Here is an 18840-nt window from a genome sequence, read left to right on the forward strand (position 1 = left end):
AAAACAGCAAAACTTGTTGCAAGACAATGATCAAAATGTACAGAAAGGTCCAAGGAAAAGCATTTTAAATTTTCATGTATAAGCAGGATTAATATTAACACTAGTTTTCTACTTGCATACAAGCATCTCTGTAATACTTTGAAAGGAGTATTTACATCAAGTTTTGTAAATAAACTTCCTAAGGGTTTCCTAAATAATAAATCTTCCAAATCACGTTAATAACAATGCTTGTATTTTTTGTAAACCACATTCAGTATTTAATACGTGACACCTCTCGCTGCAACAAACACTTTAGGAGCGTGTAAATAATCTGTACAAAGAAAATTCCCAGATTGCAGTCCATCAACTGTGGCACAGAAGAATAATTTCACCTAGTCCTCCTCTTTCCACTGTCAAACCCGTGGGAAAACCCAGAGAGGTTGATCCTGGTTGATCTAACAAGCACTGCTGACCACTCAGGACTATATGACCTCGCAAGCTCCTCATGTAATAAACGATGACTAACTAGTATTAATGCTACCACTAAATACCAATTCACTGAAGAAATCTTGCTGTATGGCTGCACAGGCAAGGTTGAAATACCTCAGGGACATATAGTATCTAAAATAAGGAGCTTGTGTATTCCTGGTATCTGCATCTAGCCAGGGCAGATGGGAAATATAAAAGTCTGGATGTAAGATCTTGAAAAGGTGTATCTTTCAAAACACACATTGTAAGCACAGTCACAACTATTTGTTTGCATTTATCTCTATTTATTTACATTTTATTAGCATTTCATCTACAGGAACACTCTATTTTCACTAGGTTTCAAATAAAAGATGAGAAGAAGCTGTGGAGACCAAGCTTCACCTTACAGATGCTAACAGCTACAGATTTGGGGGGCAGTTGTCTCTTGTAATGCATTTTTTAACTCCTAACAAAACCACTTTCCAGAGCAGCATCTGTTTATGGACATCGACTGAGCTCTGATGCCTGCACAGCCCGCAGGCCCGAGCCACCAGCCAGGGAACGTCCCGCAGAGGGGAAGGAGGGGAAGGCACACGGGCTGCGGGGCCCTGTTGAGCAGCTGTGGCTGCTCCTCAGAACGTTCCACCGCCTCACCAAGGCAGGCCGGGGGATTCCTCCGTGGGGTCTCTGCCGTTGGGAGGTCCCGCTAGCCCGGCCCCTGAGGTGAAGAGGCGCAGCCCCAGCCTCCTCCATCGTCCGCAGACCTCCCACGGCGGCCGGCGCCCCTCACCCGGCCTCGCGGCCTCTCCCTCACGCAGCGCTCGGCGCCGCCCTTTTCCCCGCCCCACCGACCGTTGGCGGAGGAGGCGGAGCCGGAGCCGGGCTCCGTGCGGCGGGCTGCGGCTGGCCGAGGCGGGAAAGGCGGTGAGGCGAGGCGAGACGCGGCGTGGCGCGGCAGAGCCAGCGGCTGCGGCGGGAGCGGAGCTGGCGCTACCGCGGAGCTTAGAGGCCCTGCTGAACTCCCGCCGCTTTGCCGGCGGGCGGAGAAGAGAGGAGAGGAGGATGTGAGTCTGCAGGAAGATGAAGCCGAGCGCTGCGGAGGCCGCCGACAAAGGAGCGCGTCCTCGTAAGCGAGTGGTTGGTGGGGGGCGGCCCGGGAGGGAGCTGCCGCGCTCGGAGCTCGGGCTGGGGGGCGGTTCAAGGCCTTTCCTCCGTCACAGGGGCCGCTTTCCGCCGGTGCCGCCTTCTGGCCCTTTTGCCTCCGTCAGGCTGGCGGGTGAGCACGCGTTGGGCTCGCTTTGCTAGGGGCGGATAGCCGAAGCAAGCGTCCTGTGGTTTGAACGTGAACGTGTGCGCACGAAGGGGGAGCTGGTGAACCTGCTCTGGTTCACAAGGCGCTTGCAGTGCCAGGAATTGCCTCGGCCGCTGCTGTGCGGACTGCTCCGCCCAGGCAGAGCTTTGGTGGTGTGGGCAGCGTGTGTGAAAGGCATCCCCGGCACGTTAGGCCGACGGGGTTGAAAGACAGTCACTTTGCGAGAGAGACTCTCAGCTCTTATTGCAGTACTGCTAACTCGCTCCAAACTTTTGAGGAACCCTAAGAAGTCTTATATGTAGTTTCCAATATTAATTCTGGTAATTAATGTATTAATTTTTGGGCTGCTGAGGCCATCATATGTGTATTTCAGGTATAACATTCTATTTGATCCGATGTCGTCAAAGGAATTTGACTTCTACACCAGCTAACCACCCAGGTTTTCTGTTTAGATGCTCAATCAGTTACAAGTTTCCCCGTTTTCCCATTTCTCTAATTCTTTTTGTCTCCTAGATGGTACAAAGCTAGCTGCTGTTCCTGCTTCACTTATTGTTTGTAACAATTATTTACAGTGTCTTGCAGCATGAGTGGTGGCTCTGCTCCCTCTCCCATCTAACACATTTTCAGGGAGGGAAAGAATGAGTAGCAGAGGTCCTATATTGCATGGAAACTTGCCTTTCTATAGTTTAGGAATTTTTGATTTTTAAAAAGAAGAAAATAAACAAAGTTCATAAAACATAGTCCTGTTTCAATTCCCTTTTTTGCAGCAGATGGAATGCAAGCAAAACCAGTAAAGACAAGATCTTCGCTGAAGACTGTGAAAAAAGATATAGGAAAGCTTGAGAAACTTAAATATAAGCCACTCACTGGGAAGGTGTTTTACCTTGATATTCCATCAAATGTGATCTCTGAAAAGATAGGAAAAGATCTCAAAGAGCTAGGAGGGGTAAGTTAATGAGCAGTGACCTTTAAACTGAGGGGAGAGCTTATTAACATTTACAAATATCTAAAGGATGGGTGTCAGGAGGTTGGGACATCCCTCTTTTCTATAGTAGCTAGCAACAGGACAAGGGGTGATGGGATGAAGCTGGAACACAAAAAGTTCCACTTAAATATAAGAAAAAGCTATTTCACTGTTCAGGTGAGGGAGCCCTGGCACAGGCTGCCCAGAGGGGGTGTGGAGGCTCCTTCCTTAGAGGTCTTCAAGACCTGCCTGAACGTGTTCCTATGCAACCGGATCTAGGTGACCCTGCTTTTGCAGGGGCTGGACTAGATGATCTCTGGAGATCCCTTCCAACCGCTACCGTTCTATGATTCTATGAAACTGAAACTGGAAGAAAATCTACACTTGTGCAGTGCCTTTGACTTCTTTTTAATGTTATTTATATATGTGACTGGATTTGAAGTTTTTAGATTTATCTTAATATTTAACGCAGTCAATTAGTTGTTCAACAAATTATTTTGTTAGGTAGAAGCTGCTTTGCTGATCCTAACTAGTGTTTATTATAAAGGATTGGTTTCAGTTGACTGTTAATTCGCTTAAAGTTGTGTCCAATTTTAGTAAGTTGCATTGAGGTGATTGGTTGTTTTTTTTCCCCTGCTGCTTCTGACTGTATTGATTTCTTGTATTTGGGAGATATTACAACCAGGTAGTTCAAAGAATGATGGTAAACAAAACCAAAGCTCTTTAGAAATTACAAAATTAAGATACTGAAGTGAGAATTTGTGACTGGTAAAATGCTGCTACAGCTCAGTTGTAATTGTCATCTGCATCCTGAGAAAATACCATCTTGTTAATTCAGTGAATGTTATTGTTCTAGAAATTCTGTCACTTTAAAGTGTGCAATGTAAAGCTGAGTTAATGAAGTATTGTCTCAAAATAATTCCTTGCTTTATATCTTTATCTTTAGAGGGTGGAGAGTTTTCTTAGTAAAGATATCAGCTACTTGGTGTCTAATAAAAAGGAGGCAAAATTTGCACCATCTCTTGGTCAGATTTCTCCTGTCCCCAGCCCAGAATCTGCATGTAATGGAGGAAATAGCCCACCTCATCCTAGCAAGCGAAAAGATCATCATGATGGAAGTTCATTTAAGGTAGCAGATCCGGTAAGTTTCTCAGTAATAATACTGCAAATCAGACACAACCCTTGGGATATGCTCTTACAATTTTTCTCCCCTTTTTTTTTGCCTAAAGATGGCAACAGTTCCTTAGGTAAATAAGTGGGAGGGTGTCTGGTTTGGGTTTGTTTGTCTTAATGAGTCAAAGTTACTTTTAAACTAGTTCAGGCTAACTTGTTAAATGTATTCAACTCCAACTAATTAAGCAAAGTTTCAAAAACTAATTAAAAATGAGCCTTTTCTGCAAATAAGCAAACTATTCTAAAATCTGTTCTAATGTAGTATGCATGACTGTAATTAAACATTGACATCATGTTTGACAGATGGATCAATGTGGATTGACTTGGATGGCATACAGTGGTTCCCATGTCTAGCAACACAGCCTATTAATACCTGGCTGCTCTGATACTGTTTATGCAGATATGTACAGAAGTGCTTTTTGGTAGTAGTTCAAGGAATTCATTCAAATACATCAAACACCATGAGTATTGCATTTTTCTGAGCTCTTTCTGTAGAGGATCCTGACTGTTTATTCTCACTGCCTGTCTATGCCAGCACTAACTGCCTCAGCTTTGCAGTGACCTGCTGAAAACATTATTTGTTGAGGTTTTCTTTTTTATCCCCTCCCAGACTGTATTAACTGTAATCTTGTGGGTCAAATGCAAATTACTTGCAAATAGTAGTTCAATGGAACAAAAGGAGATTATAACAGCTAAAATACATATTTGTTAACAACAATGTAAAATGTCTTACCTTTTGGTTTTTTGCTGTGAGTTCTAAGTTGCTACATGTGTTGCTGTTTCAATGTAGGTACGTATGAGCAGAGGAAAATCCCTAGTTGAAAAAGCCATCAAAGAGCAGGTAAGTCCCAAGCAGTCAACGAATTCACACTTGAGAAACTGATGTTTTGCTCTTCTAGAAAACCAGCACTAGTAAGAATGGTCTTGGTGGTGTAAGAGAGAAGTCTCTCATGGAATGCTGGGGCCAAAGTTGAAGGATTGTCTGAAGTAAAACTGTTAGATCAAGTCTGTGTAGTCTTAGAACCAGTATTATGACTTACAAATGCAGTCTAGCTAGCATTTGAGGGGTGCTTGTGAAGTTAAAGTAACTGTATAAATTTACTGCCTTCAAATCTTACTTGAAAATGTGACAGTAGAGAACAACTTTGGCTTTAGGAAAGGTTAAATACAATCTTTGAATGTTGGAGTGCAGTGACACAGAGGTGGAAAAGTCAGTTGAGAAAAGCAATAGTCTTTTGGCAAGAAACAAAGCATCTGCACTTTGATCTCAGCTTTCATATTACTGTATTTGTAGTTATTTTACATAATCTACCCTGTGTTGCTTAAAATTATTAATGTACTTGTTTGCAGGACTTAATTCCTTCTGGTAGTATATTGTCCAATGCTTTGAGCTGGGGAGTGAAGATCCTTCATATTGATGGTAAATATTTTTGTTTGATGAAGTCTAACTGGAACTCGTAGCATTCATTTAATTTCATTCTTCTCTTGTTGAATTCAAAATATTAGAAGTGACAAATGCTTCAAATGAACCAAAATAAACTTGACTGAGTACAATTCTCCCTCTTTTTGTCAGATGTAAAGAATTACATTGAACAAAAGAAGAAGGAGCTCTACTTAATAAAAAGTGCAGGCAGTTCTCTTAAGGATGGGGTAAGTGGATCTTTGCCATTTGTGATAGTGACTTTTATTCATTGACTGAGAAAATACAGGTGTACTACCTACTGTGATGCTTAGAGGTTTTAAGTCTTGTCATGTTTAGTTTTTCACAGACCAGTATGTTTATAAATTGATTTTAAAACCATCTTTAGAAAGTTTTAGCTATACTTTTCAGCATTGTTCAAAAATGAATGCCATAGTAGCATTAATTAGTTTGTAGGCTCTTGCTCTTGTAAAGGTGATCTAAGTATTAAAGTACTGCACTGTCTAAAATTTCTATTCTACCTGCCTCAAATATAACTAATACTAATTCTTAAAATGCAGTGTGATTTTAGTATTATGTAGATGGTTGTTAAGTTGTTCTGTATAATTTCCTGTATAACACAATGATTAGAAACCTTCCTTTTGATGGACCATTTTGAAGAATTGCAGTCACATGTCCTGAAGAATCTGTCAGTTGGTCAAGTCTGCATCTCTTCCCTCCTAGTCTTAAAAAGCATCTTTGAGCCATTCTGCCAATAATGTGCAGTTGTGTCCTGCTTCTGGCTAGGCTAGAGTTAATATTCTTCCTAGTAGCTGGTATAGGGCTGTGTTTTGGAGTTAGTGTGAGAATAACCAGTGTTTCAGTTGTTGCCAAGTAGTGCTTAGCATAAGTGAAAGACATTTCCACCTCCTATGCTCTTCCAGTGAGGAGATGCACAAGAGGCTGAGAGGGAGCATGTCCAGGACACCTGACCTGAACTAGCCAAGGGGTTATTCCATGTCCTAGATGGAATATATTTATAAAGACCAGGGATGGTGTGACTGGAATGGGTGCATGAGGATAGACTGGGCATTTAGTGAGTGGGTGGGGGGAGGGACGTTTCCCTGTTTTTGTGATATTTTTAATTACTATTCTTCTTATTATAATTTATTATTATTGATATTACATTTTATTTAGTTGTTCCACTGTTGATATCTCAACCCACAACTTTTGGTTTTGTTACTCTGGATTTTTTTCCAATTCTACTCCCCATCGCAGTGAGCAATTAGTTGCTGGCTGGTGTTAAACCGTGACAAGCTGGGGTTTGAAACTCCATTTTTCCAGATTTTAGCATGTGGTATAACAAGGTATTGAAACAGGTTTAGCTGCTTGTGTTCTCCACCTGCAGTTGCTCTGTAATTTACATTAAACACATGAAGTTGTGTAATCACGTAGTCAAAGCGGGGTCTGATAAGTAGATAGAAATATCCCATCTGTGTTGTTTTGGAATGCAGTATTGGCTGGTTATTGAGGCCACATGAAGTCCTCCCTTAAATCATCACAGTGTTTCACTGTTCATGGATAGCAGAGTAGGGGGGTGGGAGGGTTTCTAAGTAGTATATCATAGGAGTTTGTACATTTACCAGATTCATTTGCAGCTAACAGACAGTGCTTGAATGTCCACTTCACTCTTTCTGAAAACAAAATACTCAATTTTGATTTTTTGTTGCCAAAAAACCCCAGCAACAACCTGTGTAAATCCATTCAAATCAGAAGAATTGCTTTAATTTGAGGATGTTGCTATCTGCAACGTTTGGTTGCATTTTACAGCTAGTAAAGTAGCATTTATTAAGTGTTGTAAAAATATTAGCCGTAGTTGAGTGTTTCTTTGGGAAACATGTCACCGTATTTCTGAAGAGCTTAGTCCCCTGCAAAATTGATCATGGTTCTGTATGAAGTCATGACTAGCACAGGGAGACTTTTAATATGAAATGAGCTACAGCTAAATCTTTTAACATGCAGAAAAACATTCACAGGGATTTTAATACCTTCTCTCTTATTTTCAATAGGGAAGACAAGTTACTGCTCAAAAGACAAGAAGTGAGTATTTCAGTATATGTAGAGGTTTCTGCTTTGTCTTGTTTGCTGAATGCTTAAAAATGTGCTACAGTTGTCATCAGATCCAGTGTGCTGCTGTATTCAAATCTACATGTCTAGAAACACAGGTGGTAAAACAACACGGAAATCAAGAGTTTGCCAAAACATGTACAGAATGAGTTTGAAATTAATGTCTGCTTATTTATTCAACTACTGGAGTAACTTGATTAATGAAGAAAAGTATTTCTGTTAATTTCCCTTTCTTCCTCTGTGAGCAGGTAGACTGAAAAATCCATTTGTCAAGGTGGAAGATAGAAGTCGGTAAGTGTTCTCTTTATATGTTCATTCAGTCATTCAAACATGAATTATGCCTTGAGGAAGTGGTCTTCAGATCTCAATTTCATTCAGCTTCCTGACTTCAGATGCCAGGCATGCTGTTATCTCATTATAAGATACACAGTTTTCATCTCTGTATCCTCTGTGTACTTAGCTATGTTTAGCCACTGAGTGAAGTTCAGCAAGTACTAGAATAGTGAGGAAGATTTGCAATAAGTAATGAAAGCTATAAGAGTGCAGTTCTGCACAGCATGCCTTGCACCTTTACATTCTTAACTACTGCTTTCTGGTGATGTTTATAAACTCCAGGTTGTTTGACCTGATTTCTTTGAGTCTTTCCTGAATTAAAAAGATGTAAACGTAGCCTTACACTGGGAGTTGATGTCATGGGTGTGAGACACATGAGGATAGTGAGGAGAACTGGACAAACATGGTTATAAGTACAGGAAACTCATATATAAATGTGTGTGAATTGGACATTTGAATGTAACTGAGTCCTAAACAGCTGAAATACTTCAATGTTTATATAAGATAAACAATATGTTTGTATGTTTAAATGTTTATGCAACATGAGTAATGATTCAGAAGCAGAAGAAGATGCTTAGCTGTCCTTATGTTTTCCAGACTTGCTTTATCCTTCTGCCTGGGTAGCTTAAAATAGTAATATAAGGTTAAAAATCAGACTGAACTCCAGCATCAGCGTTTCAAGTGATTCAGTTGGTGAACTCTTGACGTGCCTTATTTTAAACGTTTTTAATACACTCAGAGCAGTGGTACAGCTGCTGGTGCTGATATCTCCATAAATACAATGATGTACAGGAAAACTGTCCGTCTGGAAAATGAACATGTCAGTGTTTTTTATATTTGTCAGGGAGAAAAAAGATCAGGTGGAAAAACCCCACATGAATGCATTGGGTGTTAGGAAGTGGGGGATGGAGCTACTTGTGAGGAACACAGATGGACCGTCATCCCAACTGTATCAAGTTTATAGAAAGGAAGGAATGCATGACTTATTCTAGGGTATTTTTCTACTTCATTATCTGCAAGAGAGGAACACTTTTCAAATTGTATTTATCTGATTGTAGTTTGTGCTATAAATGCCTTTTTCTGTTTCTGGTGGTTCTAATGCACTTGTTTTGTCTAATGCAGCCGCTACCGACCGTTTTATCTGCAGTTACCCAGTTTTCCAGTTGTGAACTACTGTGTTCCCAAACCCTATAGTCCGTTTGAGGTGGATAAGAAGCTTCCTTCTGCTCAAAAGCAAACTCAGTCTAAGCAAAGGTTTGTTGACAACTTGTTGTTGAGGTGTGGATAAAGTAGAGAGCGGTTCTCCAAAAGAATTCTAAAGTAATTGCTTCCTAAAAGAATTGCCCTGCTTCTAATTTTGTGTGATATTTATCACTAACAGTCATGTCTCCATTGATGTATTTGCTGCACTGTAACTACTGATGTTTTTCTGTCTTTCTGTACCCTCTGTATACTGTCTTTAGTCCTTGTTTTGGACACACAGATGCATACTTCCAAAAATGCAGCCTTCTCTTATCACTGGGTCAGCATAAGATATTTTTTTTCCTTTCTGCCACTGGTTTCTTCTTTGTCCTCATCTTGGGTGCCACCCAGTGAGCATTTTACAGGAAGTGCCTTTCTTAAGACTGCTCTTAATGCTTGTCAGTATAACGCTGAAGGAGGCAGTTGACAATCTTTTAAAGCAGTGATACTCAGTCATAGTGCAAAATCACTGTTGATGAAGGGTGCAAATTGTTGAGAAAGTCTAGTTTATAGACATTAGAGCCTGCAAATAACTGCTTTCACTCTTTGGAGATGAAAAGTGGATGCCAGCTGCTCAGAACAACTGTGGTTGCTGTTGGAGTCTGTGATGTATTTTGTCACTCAGGTTCCACTTGGGTACTCCAGATGCAGTTAGAACTTTGGGTAAATCATTTTTGTGATTTGTAACTACTTAGGAGTCTTAATTATTATAAGGTTTTAGTGAATCATATGATTGCAATTATTTCTACCTAGCATATCTGCAATATTAATTTTTTCATTGGCTTTTAAAATGGTTTCACGTGAGAGACTGTAGAGAGATTTATGTAGAAAGTAGCTTTCTTATACATGTATCGAGTAACCTTTGCTGCTTTTGTCTCCTCGAGGCCTAAGACTTCTTTTCTTTGCAAAACAGTTGAATGTTCAGATTCTGTCCAGTCTTCACTGTTACCATAGTGCTGGAGGTTTTCAGCTGCTGTTGCCCTGGTGAATTTCATGAGTTTGGGTTTTTGGGGAGTTGAGGCAAGTTTTGATTTGTTTTAATTACAATGAATGTAGCAGTATGAAAAAGCAAAGCAACTGTAATACAGCAGTAACCCTTGTAATGATAAGGCCATTTTTGATGGTGTCTCTTCACAGGGGTTGAAGTCCCATTCTTTTCAAAGCATTAAAAACCAACTAAACAAAAGGCAATCTTATTTTCATTTATGTGGAACAAGGAATGTGATTATATTAAATTCAGGAGTTATGTTTGAATATTTCTATTTAACCTCTCAAGTTGGCACATGTCAAAGATAGTTAAGTGGGAGACGATTTCATTCTCAGCAGGTAAATGTGATGAATCTCAGTTGCAGGCAAGAGAGGGGAGTACTCCTTTCATCTTCAGCTGGGAGAAAAGCTTGTTGAAGCAGAGTTGTAAATTCTACTTGCTTCTGCATTGGGCAAGACCTGTAGATGTTAGTAAATTTTCACATGATAAATGCTGTTCCTTCTATCCCATTTTATTGGTCCCTGTGAGTTTTAAGGTTCTAAATAAAGAAGGAGAAAAGGCTAGTGTGATAGTGAAAGGATACAGGTAGAGCCTGTCCTATGGAACCCAGCAAATGCTGAGGCAGATGTTTAGGCTTGTTGATTGAAAGTGACTGTGGAAAGCAGTGTACCCATATTATGCTGAGCAATGCATTACTATGCTTTGGAAGTCAAAAGCTTCTCAGGATGGGTTTTTTCAGTGCAAAGTTCTGAGTTTACATCTGTGCAGATACTTGGTAAAGTCTGTGAGAGGTTTTTGACTAGACAGGGAGATGGCACTATTCCTCTGAAGTAAAAGGGAAGTAGAGATTGATGGATTTTGCTTTACTGCTAGCATATCCTCCTTAGGTGGTTTAATAGTGAATTGCAGTGAATAGTGGCTCTCTTCATTTGAGGAAACTGAAGGTCACAGAGCAGCTGTTGAAAACTTCTTTGTGTTTCAATCTCCAGGAAGAGCCTGAGGTTGATGTCTCCATATTTCCACTTAGCCTGTACCTAGAAGCAAGTCTTTGCTGCACGTTTTCTTGGCATTGAAAATAATGCCAGTTGATGAGATGCTGGAAGAGTGTTTTCTAGTTGTGGTTTTATCAAACCTCCTTTTCTTTCTTTTTATCAGCTATGCACAGAGCTTTCAGGATGTCCTTTGATTTGTCAAGAGAGATTTTTTTTGTTCAGCAGCTTTTTTTTCTTCTGATTTGAGGATAATCACGTATCTGTGCTAGAACTTGAATGCTTTATGCCTATCTATAGTTCCACTGGCTCTTGTCTGTCTCCTCACATTAAGTATCTTTTAATTAATGCTTAATTTTTCTCTATTTTCCCTAAGCATTGACTAACAGAAATACTTTGATGGGAAATGAGTTTTACATTGTATTGTGAATACGATGAATGTACCATGAGAGACGGTATAGCACACAACTCCATATTTGAGACTCATATCTTTTCTGTTAACAGAAACAAAATAAATAGTGACAAGGATTGTGGAGCTCTTGTTCAACTCCCTCCAAAGGAGAAAAAAAAGAGAGGATATTGTGAATGTTGTGGGAAGAAATATGAAGATCTGCAAACAGTATGTGAAATGTCAAGTATATGCTTTGATACAATCATAGCTGATATCAACAGTGGTTTCTACCTTCCTAGTTTGTGTTTTTTGTGACTATATCTCCTGAAAAGCAGCAAGTGGATATTTTTTGCCCTTGTAGGTTTTAGTTCTTGATTGTTGCTTCCATGCATGATAGCTGAAGGCACTAGTAGTTCATGTCTCAAACAGTGCTAATAAATGAACGGTGTTTACTTGCTGCTCCGTATCATACTGTTGACTTGTATGTTCATATCTCTTTTGTGTTTCTTCTTTAATCCTAGCACCTTGAAAGTGAACAGCACCAAAATTTTGCCCAAAGCACACAGTACCAGGTTGTTGATGATATCATCTCAAACTTTGTTTATGAATTTGTAGAATACATAGACGATGCAAATATTAAAAGGTAAGTTACGTGCTCTGGAACTTCAACACTCTGTGAGTTAAAACCTTGAACATAAAGATACTTCTGAAATTCTGGATGTATTACAGAATAAATTCAAGTTTTTTCAGTCTGAAATAAAACACTGAAACTTGCAATGCAGTTGTATCTGGCAAATCAGTTTAATAAAGCAGAAAGGAGACTGAGGAGGGACCTCATTAGTACTTACAAGTATTAGAAAGGTGCAAGTTGAGAGGATGAGGCAATGCTTTTTTTTCCTGTAGTGTCCAGTGACATGACAAGGGGTAATGGACAAAAGCTGGAACACAAAGTTACAATTAAACATAAGGAAAAACTACTGTAAGGGTGAGGGAGCCCTGGCCCAGGCTGCCCAGGGAAGGTGTGGAGGCTCCTTCTGAAAGGTTTTCAGAACGCACCTGAAGGTGTTCTGGTATAACCTGATCTAGGTGGGACCTGCTTTAGCAGATGGGTTGGACTAGGTGACCTTTAGAGATCCCTTCTATCCTGTACCATTGTGTGATCTAGATCATCCTATCTATACTCGAAGCCTCTTAGCTTCTGGCCTGTCTGTGCAGGACAAGAGAGCAGATTTTCCCTCTTCCTAGTTCTCAAATGGGTGAGTTTTATGTCTTAGACCGTAGGCACCAGTGTCTTCATTACAAGGAACAGTAACTCAGTTCTAGATTGCTCTGGTTATTTCCAAATGAGTCAGGAGGTAAATAAATTAGAAAGTTACTCCTTAACACAAGAAAAAAAAGGTATCGAAGAAACAGAGACCTTCTTAGTGAAATCAAATAAACTGAAGTCAAGCAAATGATAGCCTAATGAAGGCAAGCCTTTATTCCCTATGTAATTTAAAAAGAGAGTGGTTAGGTTGGGAATATTATGTCAAGAAAATTTTCTATATGATTATGGTAGGTTTGTGAGCATATATCATACAGTATCTGTAATAATTTATAGTAAGTGCATGATATTCATGAACTTCCTTGTACCACTGGGAGCTGAGATTTCCATCAACTCACTTGTTGAGATAAAAATGGATAGAACAAGTAGTGTATTTGAAACAGTTTTATGAACTTCAGAGATCGATAAGAAAACACCATATTGAAATATAAGGCACTCTGCTCCTCTAGAAGTGATGTGTTGCTGTTCTTAAGTATACCTTTCCTTCAAAAGTAGAAACAAAAATGGGCTTTGTCGGTTGGGTCGCTTTTGTAGAATCAGCTGCATATGGAGATCCCCACGGGGGGGGTTTCAAGGGTTTTGTTAATAGCTTTTCAATGTTTCGTTGCAGGACAAAGTGTAGCATAGGATATTTTTCTCCTATTATTGGAAAGATAACTAGAGCAGATGAGCTGAAAGAACGACTGAAAAAGCAGCGTGTCTCGTTGAAGAGTTACTCGTGGAAGGATTCAGCCATACGGGCACTCAAACTGGATCGCCAGCCCACAGAAATACACCCCAACTCCGTGCCAGTGCCTACCTCTATTTCTGGATCTATCTGTTCGGTTCTTTATTGTCAGCCATCACAACCTTCAGAGCTAAAAAGTAAGTTCAGAAATAATGATGGAAACGTTAAAACAAATTGCTCCTGTGCTGCAAACTTCAGAGAGACTGTTGCGTCGTCAAACTTCATACAACCACCCCCTCAGAAAGACTACAAAGCTTACCCAGAGAACTTGTCTCCTGCTTATGAGCCATTCAGTAAAGAAATACTGGAACCAGAAACAAACAGCAAGAATGTAGAGTGTTTTCAGGAGGACACATGTACTTTGTACTCTCAGGCTCAAGTTACAGACCTTAGTGATAAAGACAAGAACCTATCACAGGCCAAACGGAAGCTAAATAATGCAGTAGCTCTACCAGCAAAGTGTTTGAAAAAAATGGATGCCAATCCTATGTTTGTCAACAAACATCATGATTTATGTGATAATCATCAACAGCTGCAGCACAATGTACTTCTGGAGGCTGAAGTATCTGATACTGCCATAAACAAAGAAGTTAATGAATTGGCTGCCAGCACTGCACACAGTTCACCGTCTGGAAAGCTGCACAGGAAAGTGAAGCTTTGCTTGGGGAGAAGTAAGAGAGAAACTTGGAAACAGAATACAGAGTTATCTGGGAAGTACACAGATGGATTGTCTCTTCCTGTAGAGAACAGAAGTTCCTGTAGCTCACCAGTCCAGTCCCTACTGGAATTATTTCAGACAAGTGAAAGAAACTCAGAGTTTGGTGGTTTTTCAAGTTGTAGTGAAAACAAAGGTTCAACTAGTCTAAAAGATATATGGGAAGGGCAGAGTACAAATGTTTTGTGGTCACTATTTTCCTCTTCGTCCTCCTCCCCATTTGTTGGATTTTAATGGCGCTTTATTTAATGATTTTCAAATAAAGTTGGAAATACAAGATTTTATTCACAGAGACTAATTGTTGTGTGTTATATGTGCAGGTGCTTTGCTTTTCAAGGGTTTTAGTGCAAAAACTTCTGCATATGTAAAGAGAAAAACCTGCTTTTTTGTTAAAAAGTGCTGTTTTATCCCAGCTAGGCAAAGGCTCTTACCCTAAATTTGGGGTTAAGTGCCAGACAAAGGCAATAAGCATGATGGAGCTGCATTTGGATAGAATAAATTTACAAAGTCATTGATGATGGTACATTCTAAATAACCACATTCTGAATAACTGGATGTTCCATTGTAAATAAAGCAGTCCGTTACCTATGGACTGGGGATGTTTTGTGGAGGTTTGGTTGCTTCCCTTCCCCTTCTGTCTGGTGCTGCTCTTTCATTAGAGAATGCAAAAACAGAAGTCACTTGCTCTCCTAATATTTCTTCTGCTGAGATTGTCTTGGGGAGCCTGTGCAATCATGAAGAAATAGGATCAGGAAAGCATGCTTTCTGGTTTTTGGCTACTGACATAATTTTAGACTAGAACTGGCTCTGTTGTGCATTTCAGACAATAGGAAAGCAATAGATGTGGGCTTCATTTTTACTTCAGAAACCCCAAACACAGGGACAGGAGCAGCAGTGACAACACAACCACCTCAATGGTTTTGATTGAGTCAGGTCATTGGTTTGATTTTTCTTTTGGAGTAGCCAGCCTGTGTGTATTGGAAGCTTAATGGTGAAGGTAGCTGCTTAGGGTGTTGCTCTCCCCTTAAAGGTGACATTTCTTGATGTAACTGTAAAGACTGGTAAGAACTGCTTTTCCTCTTCATCTTACTGGTTACTTCTGGGTTTATTTACAGTTTCTTCTCACTTGGATTCACATAGAAAAAATTGTATAGAAAACCATTAGAGGAATGAGCACAATTAACATTTAAAAGATGAGTTGCTCTTGAATATGTGTGTCTGTATTTTCTTTTTGCTTCTTTTGGTAATGGAGCTGTAAAGTAGGACATAGAATGAAGAGCAAATTAATTGCTTCAGAGGAATGCTTTAACAACAGAAGGATTGCTCTTCAATTTGATGAATGCAGTCTGTTTCAGGATCAAGTTTTGGACATACCTCCTGAAAATGTTTTTGTTTGGTTAGTGTTTGGTTTGGTGGTTGTATTGGGGTGTTTTTTAGCTTTTGGTTCAGTAACCACAGTAGCAGTTACAGGTTAAGGGCAGAGGTAGTAAACATTTGTAAATCTACTCATCAGATAACCACCCTGTTGATTAGATGTAGTGTAAGAGCACGTCAGCTCAACAGGCACTGCAAAGAGGAGATTTAAACAAACTGGAATCACTTTAGAATCTTGAGGGGAAGAAAAGTGAAGAGATTTGATGCTAAAGTAAGAAGACTTCTCACTGTAATGCAGAACAAGATGGTCACTGCTACTGGTTGCAAAAAGCACCTTTAGTCATGGTTGTTGACAGATTCACTAATGCATGCAGAGTCCCCTTTGTGGCGAGTTCAGATGGCATTACAAACCACAGTAAGCCTGTTAACTCTTTCTAAAACAGATTTCTGAGCCGTTGGCTGGTAAAGGCTGCCCGTGATGGATGTTTTCCTCACATTGATAATTGATACCACAGCAGCATCAAGTCACATTCTATCTTAGCCTTTACAGTAAGTCTGCCTAAAGGTGCAAGTGACTTCTTGCCCTGGTTTCATTCTGTAGGTGCTCCATATCTGAAGTTTTTAAAACTTAAGAGTGATGGGAAAATCCTGCCATAGTGAAGTGTGAAATAGAACTACAAACAAACGTGAACAAGCATTCATATCCTTCATGGCTTCCTGAGTAGTTTGGATGTCACTTGCATCATGGCAGGAGATGGAGTCTCCTTTATCCCTCCTATTTTTTTCCTTATTCTGTTTCATCTCATGAAAATATTTATCTGAAAAATAAGCTGTTTTCTTCCCAGTGCTTACTGCCACTCAAATTTAGCTGTAACCTCTATGTGCCTCTAATCCTCACTCTTGAAGACAAATGAGAGGAAATTTGAGCAGCCAATTGATCCAGAGCAATTGCACAGCTCTTTTTTTACACAGAGTATATGTAGGTGGACTAGAAACTGAATGCCCAGATTAATTTATTAGCATAACTGCTCCTCTGGACCACGTAAAGAGATTGTTTATGCTGTCAAATGCAAGCACAAGTAAAGGAAAATGCCATTGGTTATAGCAACCAGTAATAATGTCACCACTGATAGCTGTAGCAGAGTGAAGGTAAGTGTGAACTGAGTTCATTAACCAGATTAACATCTCTGAAGGTGATATGAGATGGAAATTTTGTGTTACCATGCAGTAAATGTTACTGTTTGGCTGCTTCTGTTCAACAGTGTATTCACTTCAGAGAATTCAGCTATCTGAACTAAAATGCAGAGCATCCCAGGTAGAGCATCATCAAAAGATTTGGGGATAAAGCAGCTGTAGATGCAGTTGATCAGTTTTGGTTTTCCGAGTTCATGGAGGGAACTTACTTCAAGATTCAGTGTCTTAAAACCCAGGTTTTCTCTGTTACCTTCAGAACACTTTTGAAACAATGGTACTTGAGTAGAATAGAGGTTTAGAGCCATGTTGTGAAAGTCACGTGCCTGGTGATGGTGGTCATTTCTGTGGTTCAAACCACCAGGCAGAACAGCATTTTGGATGTGAGTCTCACACATTTCAGGTGCAGGCACACCACCAGCACATCTCACGTGGGATTCTTTTTTTTGGAACAAGGTCCTCAACCAGGATACTGGAGCTTCCTGGCCCTTGGAGAGTGTTGTGGCCACAGAAAGCTGTGTGAAACTCATCCTACATCCTGTATTGGGTTGGTTGAGTTGCCCAGCAGTTTAGCTTGTTTCTGAGGATAATTTTAGCAAGTAACTTGCCTGAAATAGTTTAGGGGTAACTGCAGATCTAATGCAGGAGATCTCTGAACATTTTTGCTGGTGCCCCTGATTTCCAAACTGCTGATTCCAAGAGTGGTGAGCAGCAGTCACAAGATCTGCAATAAAGATCCTGTGCAATGACCAGATGAGGGATGAAACCCCCAACCAAAACAATCCTGTTTGTAAACTTGGCATGAAAAAACTGGACAAAGCCTGAAGCACTTTGATCCCAAACCGTCTGTTCATTGCCACATGTCATTCTTTCAGTCCATAAGAACGTCCTGTCCCTCTCAACACTGAGAATGTTGACAGTCATTCAGAAATACAGCCCAAGGAAAGACTTCAATGGACTAACTACTTGTTGAATGAAAACATATTTTGTTTCTGGGAGTTTGGAATTTACTAGGTTTTAATTCAGTTGAGTGTCTGGAGGAACAGAAAGCACCAGCTTACTTTCCCTATGCTACTTCTATGCCATTTTATTGTGTTCCTGTCTCTTCATCACTGTCCTGAGCAATCTTGATCTTTCTGGTTTTTTGTCCCTATCATTCTCTGAGCTTTGCAGCATCCTCACTGGGAACAGCTGGTGCAGTGCTCCAGATCAGGCTATACCTGCAATCTAATGTCAAACAGATCCTGTATCACGTGCTCTATATTTAGATCACGATTGCACATGCTTTCTGTTTTGAGGTAGCATTTATGCTCTGAACTAAATGACCAGCAGTCAAATGTTTGTACAATCATGCAGTCAAAATGCACTGTCAACTGTAGTTGGACATGTAACTGGTACCAGTAACTGGTACATGTAAGATGATTTAATGTCGAGTCTCCTTCTCTGGAGACATTCAAACCCACCTGGATGAGTTCCTGTGTGACCTACTCTAGGTGTTCCTGCTCTGGTAGGAGGTTGGACTGGATGAACTTCAGGTTTATGGGTGACCAAATGAATAGAGACAAACACCAAATATTCCTAGATCTGCCTTTTATCAGGAAAAAAGTGTTATACTTCCCACAGCATTAAATTGTCATAAGGCTCTGTAATGGGAGTCAGCGTTACATCTGTGCACACACAAGGCTCCAGCGTGGATTCCTCAGAGCACAGAATCTAGATTTTATCAAAACTCTAAAAACACAAAGCAATTTCTGTAGGATTTTTAGCATTTAAAAAAAAGAAGTGTTACTCTTTTAAGGCAGGATGATTTCTTCAGAACTTCAGGCAGTTCAAAGACGTGCATCACGATTGCAGCAGTTACTACTTACTGTGGTGATTAGAGCAAAGCTCAGGTTGTGCAAGAGAGGCACTTTTCAAGGATACCTCCAATAAATCAGAGGTGCCATGGCAGTACAATGGCTGTTTGGTCCATGTATCTTTCTTATTTTCTGCAGAAAGGGGAGAATTAACAGATAGCAGATGAAACATTAAATTATGACTAAGTTATTACTTGTAATTATGGTTCAAAAAGAATCTTTGGAATACCCATGGTAAAAGATTAATACCTACTTCTAAATCTTCCTCCCCACTCCCCTTTCTTTCTC

At 40.1% G+C, this 18840-nt stretch overlaps 1 protein-coding gene across 3 annotated transcripts; it reads left to right on the forward strand.

The window, feature by feature from the left end:
- Positions 1–1388: 1388 nt before the first annotated feature.
- On the forward strand, positions 1389–14415 carry DBF4 (DBF4-CDC7 kinase regulatory subunit). Of its 3 annotated transcripts, none has more exons than XM_061996768.1 (12): positions 1389–1573; positions 2527–2705; positions 3670–3864; positions 4687–4737; positions 5247–5316; positions 5470–5546; positions 7365–7395; positions 7671–7713; positions 8878–9009; positions 11479–11593; positions 11887–12008; positions 13300–14415. In XM_061996768.1, exons 1-12 carry the CDS (start codon positions 1528–1530, stop codon positions 14363–14365), a joined length of 2127 nt encoding a protein of 708 aa, XP_061852752.1. In that variant the 5' UTR covers positions 1389–1527; the 3' UTR covers positions 14366–14415. The 3 variants fall into 3 exon arrangements, with proteins under 3 accessions (XP_061852752.1, XP_061852753.1, XP_061852754.1); XM_061996769.1 differs by having other exon boundaries at positions 2530–2705; XM_061996770.1 differs by lacking the exon at positions 1389–1573 and adding an exon at positions 1989–2079.
- The last annotated feature ends 4425 nt before the right edge of the window (positions 14416–18840 follow it).

This window comes from Colius striatus, chromosome 5 (genome assembly GCF_028858725.1).
Source record: "Colius striatus isolate bColStr4 chromosome 5, bColStr4.1.hap1, whole genome shotgun sequence".
Classification (NCBI taxonomy): domain Eukaryota; kingdom Metazoa; phylum Chordata; class Aves; order Coliiformes; family Coliidae; genus Colius; species Colius striatus.

What these genes read in the sequence shown, in the direction of transcription:
- DBF4 (XM_061996768.1), top strand. Translation starts at nt 1,528, where the DNA reads ATGAAGCCGAGCGCTGCGGAGGCCGCCGACAAAGGAGCGCGTCCTC. An exon ending in ATCTCAAAGAGCTAGGAGGG is followed by an intron (nt 2,706 to 3,669) that starts GTAAGTTAATGA and finishes CTTTATCTTTAG; the next exon opens with AGGGTGGAGAGTTTTCTTAG. An exon ending in GACGATGCAAATATTAAAAG is followed by an intron (nt 12,009 to 13,299) that starts GTAAGTTACGTG and finishes GTTTCGTTGCAG; the next exon opens with GACAAAGTGTAGCATAGGAT.